Source organism: Rhinolophus ferrumequinum, chromosome X (assembly GCF_004115265.2).
Source record: "Rhinolophus ferrumequinum isolate MPI-CBG mRhiFer1 chromosome X, mRhiFer1_v1.p, whole genome shotgun sequence".
NCBI lineage: Eukaryota > Metazoa > Chordata > Mammalia > Chiroptera > Rhinolophidae > Rhinolophus > Rhinolophus ferrumequinum.
In genome coordinates, this window is record NC_046284.1 from 113,147,562 (window position 1) to 113,162,183 (window position 14,622).

At 46.5% G+C, this 14,622-nt stretch overlaps 1 protein-coding gene across 5 annotated transcripts in view; it reads left to right on the forward strand.

Annotated features, from left to right (window-relative positions):
* The window catches only part of RAI2 (retinoic acid induced 2), a 61,588-nt gene extending 56,000 nt beyond the window's left edge, over positions 1-5,588 (forward strand). For 3 of the 5 annotated variants that reach the window (XM_033119634.1, XM_033119645.1, XM_033119623.1), the window contains one exon: positions 2,574-5,588. In XM_033119634.1, the coding sequence (XP_032975525.1) occupies positions 2,598-4,187 (1,590 nt within the window). In that variant the 5' untranslated portion in view covers positions 2,574-2,597 and the 3' untranslated portion in view covers positions 4,188-5,588. The remainder of the gene's footprint in view (positions 1-2,573) is intronic. The other 2 variants (XM_033119654.1, XM_033119665.1) reach the window with 2 other exon arrangements.
* Positions 5,589-14,622: the final 9,034 nt, after the last annotated feature.

Consider the following 14,622-nt stretch of genomic DNA (forward strand, 5'->3'; position numbering starts at 1 on the left):
AAGCAAGAAGGTTCCGGGGCAGTAGCAGGCCTACAACCAGGTCCAGGCGGGAAAAGGAATGAGGTTTTGCAGGAGTTGATGAGAGCTGGCACCTGAGCAGAAGGTGTGTGTCAGGAGCAGGGGGAGGAGGCATTGAGAAGTCTGCTCTCTCTCCCTTGGGAAAGGGTGGTGGTCAAGGAGGCAGAGAGGGAGGGAGGCCGCCATGTCTGGAAGGGCAGACAGGTGCAGTCCATTATGAGAAAGCAGTCTCGCTACTGGATAATGCTAAACCCACAGGAAGCACAGAACATGGCTTTGCCCAGTGACTTACCATGCAGGCCCTCAGAAGCCACCTCAGATGGGTGACCATGGGTGCCTTCTCGGACCGTTGCTGTCGTAGTCCTCACCAGCCTCAACCCAGCTTCCTTGCATCTTTTTCTCCTCCATGAGAGTTGTGGCCACTCAGAGGCATAGGGCAGACCTTTCTGGAGGAGGCCTTAAGTTCTCAGGGCCTTCACAGGGCTGCCAGTAAGTGGCCAGCAAAACTTCGTCATGCTGATGTTGCTGCCTCTCCTGGCATAATTTTTATGCCTTCTCATGCTAGCAAATCTCTGTCCAGTCAAAGACCTGTGCCCCACTAGACTGTCATCTCCATGAAAGCAGGAACCTTTTCTGTCTGATTCTGACAGCATCTCCAGCTGCCAGCAAAGTGCTGGCATGCAGTAGGCATTCAGCAAATTATTTGGTTGGATGTGTGAATGGTGTTTAGGAGGGATGGTGTTTTATGGGCTGAATCAGGGAGCATGCCTCTCAGGGAAAACCAGGCTCTGCAGCTGGAGAAGCCCCCTCAGCTTCCTAGGGACAGCCTGCCTGTCTCCTCTGCCCCAAGGGCATTATTGGCCAGCATACTGGGTTACTTTGTGGTTTCCAGAGGGTATCCTGCCCTGGAGAGCCAGGCTCTGGGGCCCCTCCATCAGAGGCACTGTGGTGCGCTCTGCCAAGTGTGTCACCCACCAGTCTCCCCACAACGTGATACTTTGCGCGACATCCTTCCCCTTGTCCTCCCCTCCTCCTGCTTCAGAGAAACTCCTTGTTCTATGCATTTGACACGTTTGGATTCTCTGGAAATATCACAGTTGTTCATTTGGTAAGCCACCTTCCTGTAGGGAGGCCTTGTTTATTTCTAATCCCACAGTGTGCTGGACTATTTCTCTTACTTGTTTTGGAGGTTGTGTTGGTAATTGGGGGGTGAGAAGAGGAGGACGAGATGACCACAGGACTAAAGTGTAGGCAGTTCTGACAGGTAAGGTCAAGAATTGGAGTTGCCCAAGTCCTGCCCAGCGAGAGCAGTGATTACTGAATTATTGAGCCCAACCAGACTCCACGGCTGCACAGATCCCGGAGTTAGACATGGTGCCTGCCTTCTCCATGGTAACCAGGCTAAATATGGACGCATTTCCATGGAGAGCCATATCACAGCTGCAGCCATGCTTCCTCCAGGAAGCACCCGTGCTCAGTTCCTTTGGCCTCTCCAGAGGTGGCCATAGGTGCCAAGGACATTAAGAGAGTGTATCTCACCTTTGAGGATGCTTGTTTCCAACAAGTGTTCCATTTCCCTAGCCCTAGAATCATCGTCAGCCCCTCCTCTTGACAGCTAGAAGTTAGGAGAGGTCATGGGTCAGACAGATGAGTTGATTGGGGAAAGTGACAGTGGACCCGATGAGTATTCATGTTGCATCTTCACTTTGCTCCGCAGGGTAGATTTTCATGTTAGTGGGAGGAAAGGGGATGTCACTGGTGGGAGGTAGACCATAAGACCACTGGAATGACCCCCTTGAAATGCACTGCTGTTCCTCTTATCAAGCTTTTTTTGGGAAGAACGATTGTTAGAGAGTTTTTAAAGTGCTTTCCGTAATTGGGATGGCCCCCTTCCATTTTCATAGAATATTCTAATGTGACAGTTTTTTTTTTTATTAAAGGAAAAGTAAGTCTTTGCTGCCTATTTGAATTTGAGCAAGTCAAATCTCCACGTATGTCTACTGTGTGGTATAGCAATGTAGAAATGAGACTTTGTGTCTGTTGAAGGCTAAACATACAAGCTGAGTATTAGGCTTAAAAATACTGTTTAACCTCACCTGGCTATTTAGTCGTTACATCATCTATGCTTATAGCAAAATCATCTGTCAGATTGAGGCTCTCTAGGCACAGCTGATAACATGGGTGTGTTCGTATATATTGGGAAATATCTCTAACATGTATGTATACATAGAGAGATGGGTGTGCTCCTTGGTTAACTAAGATATGGAAACTTTTAAAAGATATGGAGAGAGCTCTTAAGGCAGGGGTGTCCAAACTTTTTTCAACGGTTTTCACCAAGGGCCATATGCGGTAAAATACACAAACAGCCGGGCCACTCACTCGAGGTGAAGTACGTATTGCCTCACCTGGTTTATTTAAGTCAACGAAATATATTTTTGGAATTTGCTGCAGGGCCACTAACAATGGACTGCGGGCCGCAGTTTGGACACCCCTGTCTTAAGGCAGTTATAAGTAGTTTCTAAAGGAAGATTCATGCTGTGTGTTCTGTGTTGCAGGTGGAGTGGCGTCAGAGGCGAGTGATGGACAATCTGCAGTCACAGAACCTCTCCATGGACATGGCCGACTCCTCTCCTGCCTTGACCAATAACAGACTGGAGAACGGCATGGCCCAGCTGATCACCACCGAGGCCTGGAACATCAACTCCACAGACCTGGTAAAGAAGGCCCTGGTGACGGTGCCGGCTCCATCCATTCTGAACCCCCCAGCCGAGTCCCAGAGTGGCATGGCTCTAAAGGTGGCGGCCACTGTGCTGCAGCCCCTGTGCCTTGGGGAGACCCCAGTGGTGATGCCCATTCACATGCAGGTGGAGGGAAGTTCCACGCCCGAGCTCAACCCTAACGGCAATGCCACCTATGTTATGACCACACAGGGCCCCATGCAGCTGCCCGTGGTGCTGGAGCAGCATGTCTTTCAGCACCTCAACTCCCCTCTGGTCCTGCCGCAGGAGACCCCATGCTCTTCCAGTGCCATCCACAACAACCTCTTCCAGGCAGCCGAGGACCCCGAAGCCCAGCCCCAGCTCCTGGACTTGCGCATCCCCAGCCAGCCTCAGGAGCCCACGTTGCCATTTGAAGCTGTGCTCCAGAATTTGTTTCCCTCACAGGGTTCTCTGGGCCCCCCACCCTGTCAGCCTCCTCCTGGATATGCCCCGGTGCCCCCCCAGCCCTTTAATCCCCCCTTGTCTCCCCTGGTCCCACCAGCCACCCTTTTGGTGCCCTACCCTGTGATCGTCCCCTTACCGGTGCCCATCCCTATTCCCATCCCCATCCCAGTGCCTCAGAGTTCTGAGTCCAAGTTCAGCCCCAGTTTCTCCAAGCCGCCATCTTCCTTCGGCCTGCACCCCTTTAAAGGCACCCAGACTTCTGTGGAGAACGAGGAATTGAAGCCCTTCAACATCCTCCAGCCCAAGGAGTATTTTCAGCTCGGCCGCCACACGGTCATCAAGATGGGGAGTGAAAACGAGGCCCTGGATCTCTCCATGAAGTCAGTGCCCTGGCTCAAGGCTGGCAAAGTCACTCCCCAGATCTGCCAGGAGGATGCAGCCCTAGACCTGTCGCTGGCAGCCCACCGGAAATCTGAGCCTCCTCCTGCCACTCTGTATAACAGCAGCAGGTCAGTGGACAGCCCATGTCACATGGTGATGGAGAAGCGGCCCAGAGGCATGGAAATGCCCTTTGTCCCTGCCACGACCTATGAGGCTTCGGCCATGATGAATAGCCGCATACGCAGCAATGACGCTGCCCAGCTGCTCAGCCAGCCCAGCCAGCCCAGCAGCGAGGTCAAGGCTGAAAATAACATTGAGATGGTGAGCGAGTCCCAGGCGTCCAAGGTGATTGTCTCAGTGGAAGATGCCATGCCTACCATCTTCTGTGGCAAGATCAAAGGTCTCTCGGGTGTGTCCACCAAAAACTTCTCCTTCAAAAGAGAAGACTCCGTGTTTCAGGGCTATGACATCAATGGTCAAGGAGAAGAGTCCATGGGAAACACAGAGGCCCTTAGGAAATCTGTGAAAAACCGGAGCATAAAGTTCAAGAAAGTGAACTCCCAGGAAATACACATGCTCCCGATCAAAAAACAACGGCTGGCCACCTTTTTTTCAAGAAAGTGAATAATGGCTTTTAAAAGTTTTTACGATTATAATATGAGGAAAGGTGCATTGGTTTTATAAAAAGGCATTTTAAAACAAATTATCTTTGTTAATTATTTTGGGGAGTAGTTGGGAAGCAGGAAGATGAATTGGTTCTAGAGGCCTGTAAGCTAGTATCATTTTCTTTTTTAATTTTTGACTTTTCACAAATGAGTAAATAAGAGCAACCTATTTTTCAAGCAGATTGCACATTTTTTGCAGCTTTAATGGAATATTGGGTGAATCAGAGGGGTAAAAAAGCTATTTTCATTGCCACAAAGTGCTTTGATGATGTAATACCTAATAAAGGGTAGGATGAATATTTCACAATAAATGTTTGTTTGCACTAATTGGTTGCAGCATTCTATCATTTTTAAATTTTGCATTCCTTAACTGGCATGGTTTGGCCCAAACTGTTGCTTGCAAAGCCCTACAAGTTCTGGCAAAAAAGAATTCCATTGGCCTCAGCCCCCACAAAAGGACGATTAGGAATATGTATGACCTTGAGCAAGTCGCTCGCCCTTCTAGGCCTCAGTTTCTTCATTTGTAAAAGTGTGGCAAAGGCGTTGGGGGTGGGGAGGTGTTTTAAGTCCCTGTTCACAGAGACACTGGTGTGTAGAATTCTGTGTCTAAACATTTCTGTAGACAAAAAAAAAAAAAAAAAGCCCCTGAAAGGGAGATTTACCTGCTTCCTCCATACCCCACTCCCAGAATTTAGCTGGAAAGGACCTTTTTCAAGGGTAATAAGAGCATTGTTCTGAATGACTGAAAGTCTTGCAAGTCAAAAGTATTACCGAAGGCCACTCAGAATGAGAGGAAAGTTTGTTGTCAGTGGATGAGGAGATGTCTCTTAAATGTTCCCTGGCCCTGGGTAGATATTGGGGAATGGGGTTCAGAAGGCAAGAGAACATCATTTCTTGTGAGTTTACCCCAGTGATTCTCACCAAGGGGTGACCATGACCCCCCAGGGAACATCTGGCAATACCTGGAGACATTTTGATTGTCACAGCTGGGGCAGAGGGTGCTACTGGCATCGGGTGGGTAGAGACCCGGGATGTTGCTAAACATCCCACAATGCACACGAGAGCACCCACCACAGAGAGTGACCCTGACCCAAATGTCACTAACGCCGAGGCTGAGAACCCCTGGTTTAGCCATTTCTTGATGGTCGGAAGGGATGCATCTAAAGCCACCCACACAAAAGAGGAATGGTGAGTGTACATTTCAAACAGACCTGCTAGGTGGCACATCACGCTGGTGTCTGAAACTGTGCTGGCAAGAGACTGATTATGGCATGCCTGCTTTTAAACTTAAAGCTCTTTCTTTCACTTCTTGCAATTAGTATGTATCCAGCTGTTGCTGTGAACACGAACAGGAGGAAAAGCAGTTTCGAGACTGTTCTTTTATTACCAGGTTCTCTGTGTATAGGATTACAGCTTTAGCTGGTCCTGTACCATATACCCAGAATGGCTTTTCTTTTTCCTGTGTCATTAAAATTTCTTTCTCAAAGTGTGACACGATGGTAAATAACCAAATAGCTGTTTCTCGTTAGGCTAACTAGTCCCGTTCTAGGGCCCCAGCCAGACTCCATCCTTTCAGCTTACATGGTGCTGTCTTTTTCCATTTTTACTCCCATTGTGGGTTTCCTGAGCATGGCATGTGTATTGTAGTTTCAAACACAGCCAGCACAAATGTGCCTAGGGACTGGCATTTCCCATTCAGCTGAGGTCTTCTCCCCATGTTTGCGGTCATCTCTGCTGCCCCTGCAGCGTTAGGCAGTCGCTCTCCACCAGCCAGCAGCGCCCCCGGCCTCACAGCACTCTGCCAAGAGCTGCTGCTTCTCCGGCTTCCAGGGAACAGAATTCTCAGTTTGCCCTTCAGAAGCGAGGGCTTAAAGCTGAGCGAAATGCGTACAGGTGGAAAGGAAGGCATTGGTAGCCTGTAATTACATTATAAAACCTCAAGCCACAGATTTCTCTTGGTTATATCTGGCAATTCACTTTCCCCTTCAGATGTCAGCTCCAGTAGGATGAGAAACCTTGGCTCCACAGCCAACCCTGGGTGTTGAGCCGCTGTGGCCATCCCTCAGCCCCAGGATAGATTCCTGCAACAGGCCTCCCCACCCATGTGCCTTGCCATTCATCTCTGGGGGCCTCTGTGGAGGGACAGTTGTGGTGGGGACCAGCTGCAGTGTTACCCATTGAGATCTATGAAGGCTACACCGGAGTGTTGTGTGTGAGACCAGAGTTGTGCTACTGGGGCAGTGACATTCTCTGCCTAGCCTTCCTAGCCTTTGATGGAAGCTGGAATCCACTTGGCTACATGCAGGCCAGGGAATCAAGAGAAAGATAAAGGGCTTGCTGTGACCAGAGTCATCCTAAGGTTTCCTGATGCTTCGATTCCATGCTCCCTCCCCAGCCAGAAGTTTGCGGCCTTTCGCACAAATCTTACGTAAGAACCATCAGGCTGGAACCATGGTGCCTGGTCTGAGGTACGTGATTCCCACACGGCTCACAGAGTAGGCCACTGGCAAACTCTCAGGCCCCATTATGTGTCCAATTGATGCAGGCAGCTGTGGTCACTCTTTATGTCCCCACTCCTCACAACTGTCTCCAGCTAACCTACATGCAGGTTTCAGGCGTGCACGATTTCCATCAGGCTTCGTCTCATGACTTAAATTCCCGTCTCTTCGCAAAACGTTTGGGCCAGCTAACCTAAAGAATAGCCTTTCAGAGTCTTTTAGGAAATAGGATTAGTCCCCCAAAATGTTGCTATTTGCTCAGACTTGTCAAAATGGCTTCAGCTGACTTCAGTTCAGAAATGATAAAAAATTGGAAAAAGTTAAGAAAGAGATTTGGGGGTACTGATCCTCCTGGTAAAGTAAAAGTTAGCTGGTCTAAAGAAAGATTTAAAAAGGATGCGGTTACTGTCCTAACCAAGGAAGTCCTTGACAGTGAGTAGAAAATTCTAAAGTGAGGTCAAAGATTTGTTTAGATTCAAAGGCAAAACTCTCACACTTTAAGCATGAAAAAAATATGTCTTCAGCGGTGAAAATTCCAAATGGAAGGAAAGAAGGAAGGAAGGAAGGAAAAAAGGAAGGAAGGAAGGTCAGAGAGAGAAACGTAGCCAATAACTGAGAGAGTACGTCAATGTAGTCATTATCTTCATAAATAGCATAATTAATAAAACAGAGCAGGAAAGGATTTAGATTCTACTTTACAAGTGACGAAATTGAGGCTCAGAAGGGTTTTCTGCTTTCAGTTTTTAAGCACCAGCAACTCAAAAATATGTACTTTGTGATGATTCTTAAATATTGGGTTTGAAGCCCAATGAACCCACAGGAATTTGGATCCTTTGGGGGCAAAAACCAGTATAAATTACTGAAGAGTCTGAATTACAGATTTTTTTTCAATTATTTTCAAGACCATTCCAGTTAACTGGAACGCCCAGAGCACTTGGCACAACGGTAAAGGGGAGATTTCGAGCTGAAGGATGGAGATGCCAAGCCTCTGAAAGCCACACTCAAAAGCTGCTAAGTTGAAAACTTTAACAGCAGGGAAAAAAGCGTTGGAGATCATTCTGGCTGACTTTACTCCTCATTAAATAAAAAAGGCAATTTTCCAGAACAGCTCACTACCACCAGGTCAAATAACTGACCTCCCACATCAGCGAAACAAAATAGGGTGTATTTGAGGTCCTTAGGGTGCCATTTTAATAAACCGGTATTTTATTTTAATTAACATATTGGTTGCTTTTATAGTAAGTAGTATATATGAGAGCTTGAAAGAACTAGTTCCAAAATAGTGCAAATAATTCATCTGCAACTATTATTAAACCAGGGGATTTCTAAGCAAAGTGAGATTTTAGCTATGCCCTGCCGAAATTATGAACAAGTTCAAGTTAAAGGAAATGAGCTATAGAGATTTACTATATTGGCTCAACTTGTAGGTTATTTTCCATCTAACTATATTCTATATGTACATTCAAATAAAAATGTCGGCCCATTCTGCTGATAAAGATGATAAAGTTCACCTGTGTCCTGTCCTAATGAACCCCTTTATATCAATAGCACCATGCTGTCGATCCCGAATGGTATTGGGAAATTTGGTTTAGTTATAATTGCTTCAAATAAGGAACTTGAAGAGCTTTTCTCATAGATGCAGAAATTTTCATTAGCACACATTTCAAGTCATACTAAGAAACAGCACAATTAATTGACCAAATCCTTTCTTTTATTTTTGTTTTTTTTATTTTATTGGGGAATATTGGGGCACAGTGTGTTTCTCCAGGGCCCATCAGCTCCAAGTCATTGTCCTTCAATCTAGTTGTGGAGGGCACAGCTCAGCTCCAAGTCCAGTCGCCGTTTTCAATCTTTAGTTGTGGGGGCGCAGCCCACCATCCCTTGTGGGAATTGAACCGACAACCTTGTTGTTCAGAGCTCGCGCTCTAACCAGCTGAGCCATCAGGACGCCCCTCTGGAAGCTCAGTGGCAGCTCGCTGTCCTTCAGTTTAGTTGTGGAGGGAGCAGCTCACTGGCCCATGTGGGAATCGAACCGGCAACCCTGTTGTTCAGAGCTCACACTCTAACCAACTGAGCCATCCGGCTGCCCACAAATCCTTTGAGAGCAGGTACTGAATCCTAATTCTTTATCTCAGGGTTTCTCGAGCTTGGTCCTATTGACATTTGGGATTGGATGATCTGTTGTAAGGCACTGTCCTGTGCACTCTAGGATGTTTAGCAGCATCTCTGGTCTCTACCCATGAGATGACAGTAGCACCCCACCCCCTGCCCCAATTGTGCACAAAAACATCTTCAGGCATTGCCAACAGTTCCGTGGGGGGCAAAGTCACTCCTGGTTAAGAACAACTGCTTTATCTCTAGTCTGTATTACCCCTGGCCCACAACAGGAGCTCAAAAATTCTTTGAAGAATAAATTTAATCAAGAAACAATCAGGAAGAGAGACCTGTAGCTGTGGTTTCTAGTGCCCCTCACATGAGGCTGATATGACCAGGAAACTATTATTTGAAACCTCCATTCATAAATCCAAAGGGCCATCACTCATCTAGCATGTAACAGGGCTCTCTAGAAGCTTCTCCCTAAACGGGGATTAGCAGAACTACACCTCACAGAAAGGGCAGCCACTCAGCCAATTCTGAAGAAATGCTTCATCATTGTACTGTCACCATGAAACTGGAAGAAGCCATTGTTCAAAACTCACTCTGTGATGACTGTTCATCAGTCTTAAGTCCAAGGGCAGCATAACCCAGGTATTTATAAACATTGCCAGGAAGTTGGGCGTGTTTTTTATTTCCCTCGTGTTTTACCTAAATCCCCTTGCTGTAATCGAGCCCAGTTTTTTGTTTGTCCTTAAGGGAAACATAGGCCAAATCTCCTCCTTTTAGTAGTTCCCTATTTTAAACACCAGATCTTCCCACAGCCTCCTTCCCTTGGCCTCAAGAGTCCCATCCCCCTCCCATGCTCTCTGAGCTCCTACTTTATAATCTTTTTGTCATCTTGGTTGCTCTTTACCCAATTTCTCCATCTACTCTGTAGAGTCAAGAACTCTAGGTAGGAGATGAAAATGTTCTAAAATTGATTGTGGTGATGGTTGTACAACTCTGTGAATATACTAAAAAAAACACATTGAAATGTACACTTTACATGGGATAATTGTATGGTATGTGAATTATATCTTAATAAAGCTGTTCTTTTTAAAAATAATAAAAGAACCCCAGATGAAAATTGGGAACTGCCTGTGGGTTCCAGCAAAGCCTCCTAGAATTGAATAGGTACTTCCTATCTTCAATCAGTTATATCCCTCCCCACTTCCCACTGTGTCCCAACATCTTTGATTAGTTATGTGCCTGTTGATACATCCTCACTTCCCTTTGGATCCCACCTATCTGAATTTCCTAGGTTTCTCTTTATAGTCCAAACTTTGCTTGAAACATCATCTCCTACGTGTCATTTCTTGGAATTTGGAGTCTCTTCCTCCAAGTTGTTTGCCCTGAATAGGCTTTCCCAAGTCTTCAGCCTGCTCCTCACCATTTCCCCACTAGGGTTCAAACTATATTGGGCCACAGGCCTCTTAATTCAAACAAAATCACATGAAGGAGACCAGTGTATGAAAATATCATAGAACAGCAGCTGCTCTGGTCTGGAGTCCCAACTAACTGCCCCCTTGCCCTGCAGGGCCTGCACGCATGGTTGAAAAAAGCTACTGCACAATGGTGGCACTGTACATGCCCTGGCAATGCAGCTTTTGCCATCCCCTTCAGCACCATCTGCATCTGGATTCTAGACACCAGAGCAGTATGCCTTCTATTTTATCTTACATCGTATCCAGGTGTAGAGGGAGCATTCAGGGCACATATGATCTAATGACCTCTAAGCTCAGAATTAGGTGACCAGGTTCCCAACCATCATTTCTTCCTCTGGAAGGGGGGAGCTGAGTCCCAGGGCAGAGAAGCAGTCAAAGATCCAAGCACTATCCTTACAAAACAGACTCAGCCCCTGATTACAGGATGTCTGCAGGTGTCAGTCCCCAAGGTGGCCACAATGGCAATGGAGAAAATTGAAAGGCCCTGGAGAATGTAGTCTTCCTGGAGGCAAAGCCAGCATACAGAGTTAACAGGTTTTTGTTAACAAACTATGTTTTTGTTATGCGGCTTTATGATTTCAAATACCTATTAATGGAATTTAGCTAACAAGGTCTTATCTAGCAGAAGTCCTTGGCAGAATAGGCTTCATTTGTAAAGAGGGTATCAACTGTTTGTAAATGAATAAGGTACTCCTAAGGTACTTGAGGGTGGATGAGAGCAGTCTGTTTTCTTGTGTGGCTGGGGAATGGAACTAGGCAGGCAGTGGGAGAGCCAGGCTAATTAAGACCTGAGACCTTTTATTGCAACAGTTTTCAATGGGAATCTTTTCAAAATGCATCAAGCATCTCAGCAGAGGAAATCTTTCCTTGACTCTGTTACTGTTACGGGCACTGGTGACTGGCCTGGGCCGGATTGACAGATGTCCTCCGGACCATCGGAATGGGGGATGTTTGTCTCTAGCTGGTGTTGGCTCTCCTGTCCCCAGCAGCCACTCCACACTGGTACCGCTCTTCTTTTTCATTAAAAAAAAAATCTCTTCTAGTCATGGGTCTTCTCAGCTTCCATGACAGCAGGGCATGCCTGGCCAGCCACTGCTGGCCAGCTGGCTCTCATCCATAACCTGACCCAAAGCATGAAATGGTCCCCACTGTCCCCACTCTCCTGGCAAGTGCCTTCTCACTGCCCTGCGAGGCTCAACCCCAGTGCCACCTCTAGGAAGATCTTCCCCAACTCCTTTACTCCACACACTTCTCTGAGACCCACTTTGGAGGAATGACATGCTAGGGAAGGCCTCTCTCCTCTTATTGAGCGAGTCTATGGTCTTAGGCTGTAAGCTCCCTGAGACAGTCCTCTGTGAAGTGACTGTTGGGTCCTTTTGACCCACAGTACAGAGTAGCTGTGAAAACCTCAACAATTGCTTATTGAATTGAAGCACGGAGTGCCTTCTTTACTTTTGTATGTATCTCTTCTTGGCCGTACTGGCCCCTGAGCTGGGCTCAGCCACTGTCAGGCCCTTCTACCTTGGGCCTGTTCTGGATGCTGGTCAAGGGTGATTTGTGCAAGCACCAGATGGACAGGACACTGTTTTAGACATTATACATACAGTCCGCCTATTCTGTTTATTTACTTCTTAGACCCTTTCCTTGTTTTGTTTTGTTTTTTAACATTTTATTGGGGAGGGGGAACAGGACTTTATTGGGGAACAGTGTGTACTTCCAGGACTTTTCCAAGTCAAGTTGTTGTCCTTTCAGTCTTAGTTGTGGAGGGCGCAGCTCAGCTCCAGGTCCAGTTGCCCTTGTTAGTTGCAGGGCACAGCCCACCATCCCTTGCGGGAGTCGAACCGGCAACCTTGGGGTTGAGAGGACACACTTCAACCAACTGAGCCATCCGGGAGCTCAGCAGCAGCTCAGCTCAAGGTGCTGTGTTCAATCTTAGTTGCAGGGGGCAGAGCCCACCATCCCTTGCGGGACTCGAGGAATCGAACAGGCCACCTTGTGGTTGAGAGCCCACGCTCCAACCAACTGAGCCATCTGGCCACCCGGGAGCTGAGCGGCAGCTCATTGACTTCATTCTAGTTGCGGACGGCGCAACTCACTCGTCCATGTGGGAATTGACCCCAGAGCCCCGTTGCCCAGAGCTCATGCTCTAACCAACTGAGCCACCCGTCTGCCCCGACCCTTTCCTTGTTGCCATCATTAAGGTTAAAATCCAGTGGAGCCCATTTGAGCTATTGCAAATTTACAAATGAGTGAAGTTTTAATGAATGTTTTACTGACGCTCCTTTCTTTCTCTCCTTTGCTCCCTTTCTTTGCTTTTTCTTTTGTTTTTCAACTCCCAGAAGTGCTGCTTCTGTTTAATTTTATAAGTGACAATAATTTCGCAGGGAGCCATGATTGCCTCTCAAGCCTCATCTTCCTGACCCCTCAGAGGTGTGGGATGCTTTCCCCTACCCTCTTAGCTTTCCTGGCTCATCTCTCTCCGCATTCTCCTGTCTCCTCCTCTCTTCTTCTTGCCCTCCTCAGATAATGATGCTATGACCCACCTCTTTCTCTTTCTCTAGCCATAGCACACAATGTCTCAGGCCCACAGTTCTCATTCCATGTGCTCTCAAGGTGACTTCATCTGCTGTCCTAGTTGTCTCCATCTTTATTGTTCATTCCTCTCTATTGCCAGCCCTAGCTCCCTCCCTCTCCTCATTCCCATCCACTCTTTCTCTTCAGACTGTAATACCCGGAGTCCAACCTGCCATATTCACAGGGTGGTCCTATAGGTACTTCAGACTCATTATTCCTAAAACTGAACTCAGCATCTCCCTTCCTAACCCCTACCCCAGATCCAGCTGACTCTGGTTGCCCAAGCGAGGAATGTGGAGCTGTTCTCCATGACTTCTCCCTTTTCTTCCCTTCCCACATCCTGACTGTCTTGCGGACTTTGCCTCCTTCATATTCCTCAAATCCATCATTCCTTTCCTTCACACTTACTATTCTTGACCCAACGCATATAATCCTCTGCTTAGACTTTTAAAATGCCCTCTGAACTTGGTGGGCTCCATGCCTACATTTTAGCCCCTCCCACCCCAAATCTCCTTTCTATACTCCTACTAGAATATTTTTGGCAAAAGTCAAGTCTTACTATGTTGTTTGCTGCACAAAAGCTTTTGGAGTTGGATATATCCCCATATACTGCAGAGGCCTCCCATGTCCAGCCTTCTGAGATAAAGCCCCAGACCTCCTTGTGGCTGGAGCTCACTGCTTCACCCCCTGTGTAAGCTCCAGGAATACAGAGGATTTCAGTTCCCAGCACAAGCCTCTATGGTTCCGCCCTTGAGTGTCCTGACACTCCTCCCCACCTTTTTACTCTGGGTAGTCCTTCCAAATTTAGCTCAAAACAACACCTCCTCCAGAAAGCTCTCCATGACTGCTCCAGGATAAGCTAAGAGCCATCTCCTGCCCTCCCACAGCAACACATGCATACTTGTATATCATCTTTTTTCTTCAATTAAAGTTTATCGGGGTGACAACTGTTAGTAAAGTTACATAGATTTCAGGTGTACAATTCTGTAGTACATCATCTATAAATCACATTGTGTATTCACTACCCAGAATCGTATATCATCTTATCCATCTCATTCAATTTAAAAAATATACATCTGTCCACCCCACTATATCATAAACCTCTCTAGGGCCAAGGTCAAGGCCATTGTATCTATCTCACATGCCTAGCACAGTGTGTAGCACTTAGATGGTCCTCAATAAATGTGTGTGGACTGAACTGAGCCTCCGGGGAAAGTCCAAGTATGCCCCTGCTGGCCAGACCACTACAGCACATGGAATTCCAGACATACAAAACAGAAATAGCTGGAATTTACACTTCACTTTGCAAAAAAAAAAAAAAAAAAAAAGATGTACTGATAGGTTCTTTTAAATCATATGGTTCACTATGCTTCAAAACAAGATGGATTCTTCAAAAGTGGTTTCCACATTCATATAAATATACTTAGAACATCAAGCAACAGTCAAAATCTCATTGGTGGTATACAAAGAAAATGTTTTTGCATGAACCTCCTCAGAGTTTGTGGATTTATTTATAACTTACATGCATGAATTATAAATGCATAGATTATAACACATGTGCAATAATGAACATTTTGAAAGAATGAAACAAATATAAAGAGGTTCAATATTTTTCTTCTGTGCCCCAATTCATCATCTTACGTACCCTGCTTGGATATAATGAAACAAGAATATTCTAACTCTCTCAACTGATAGAATTAACCTTTAAATCCTCCTATAGAGCCAAGCACCCTTCTGTCTC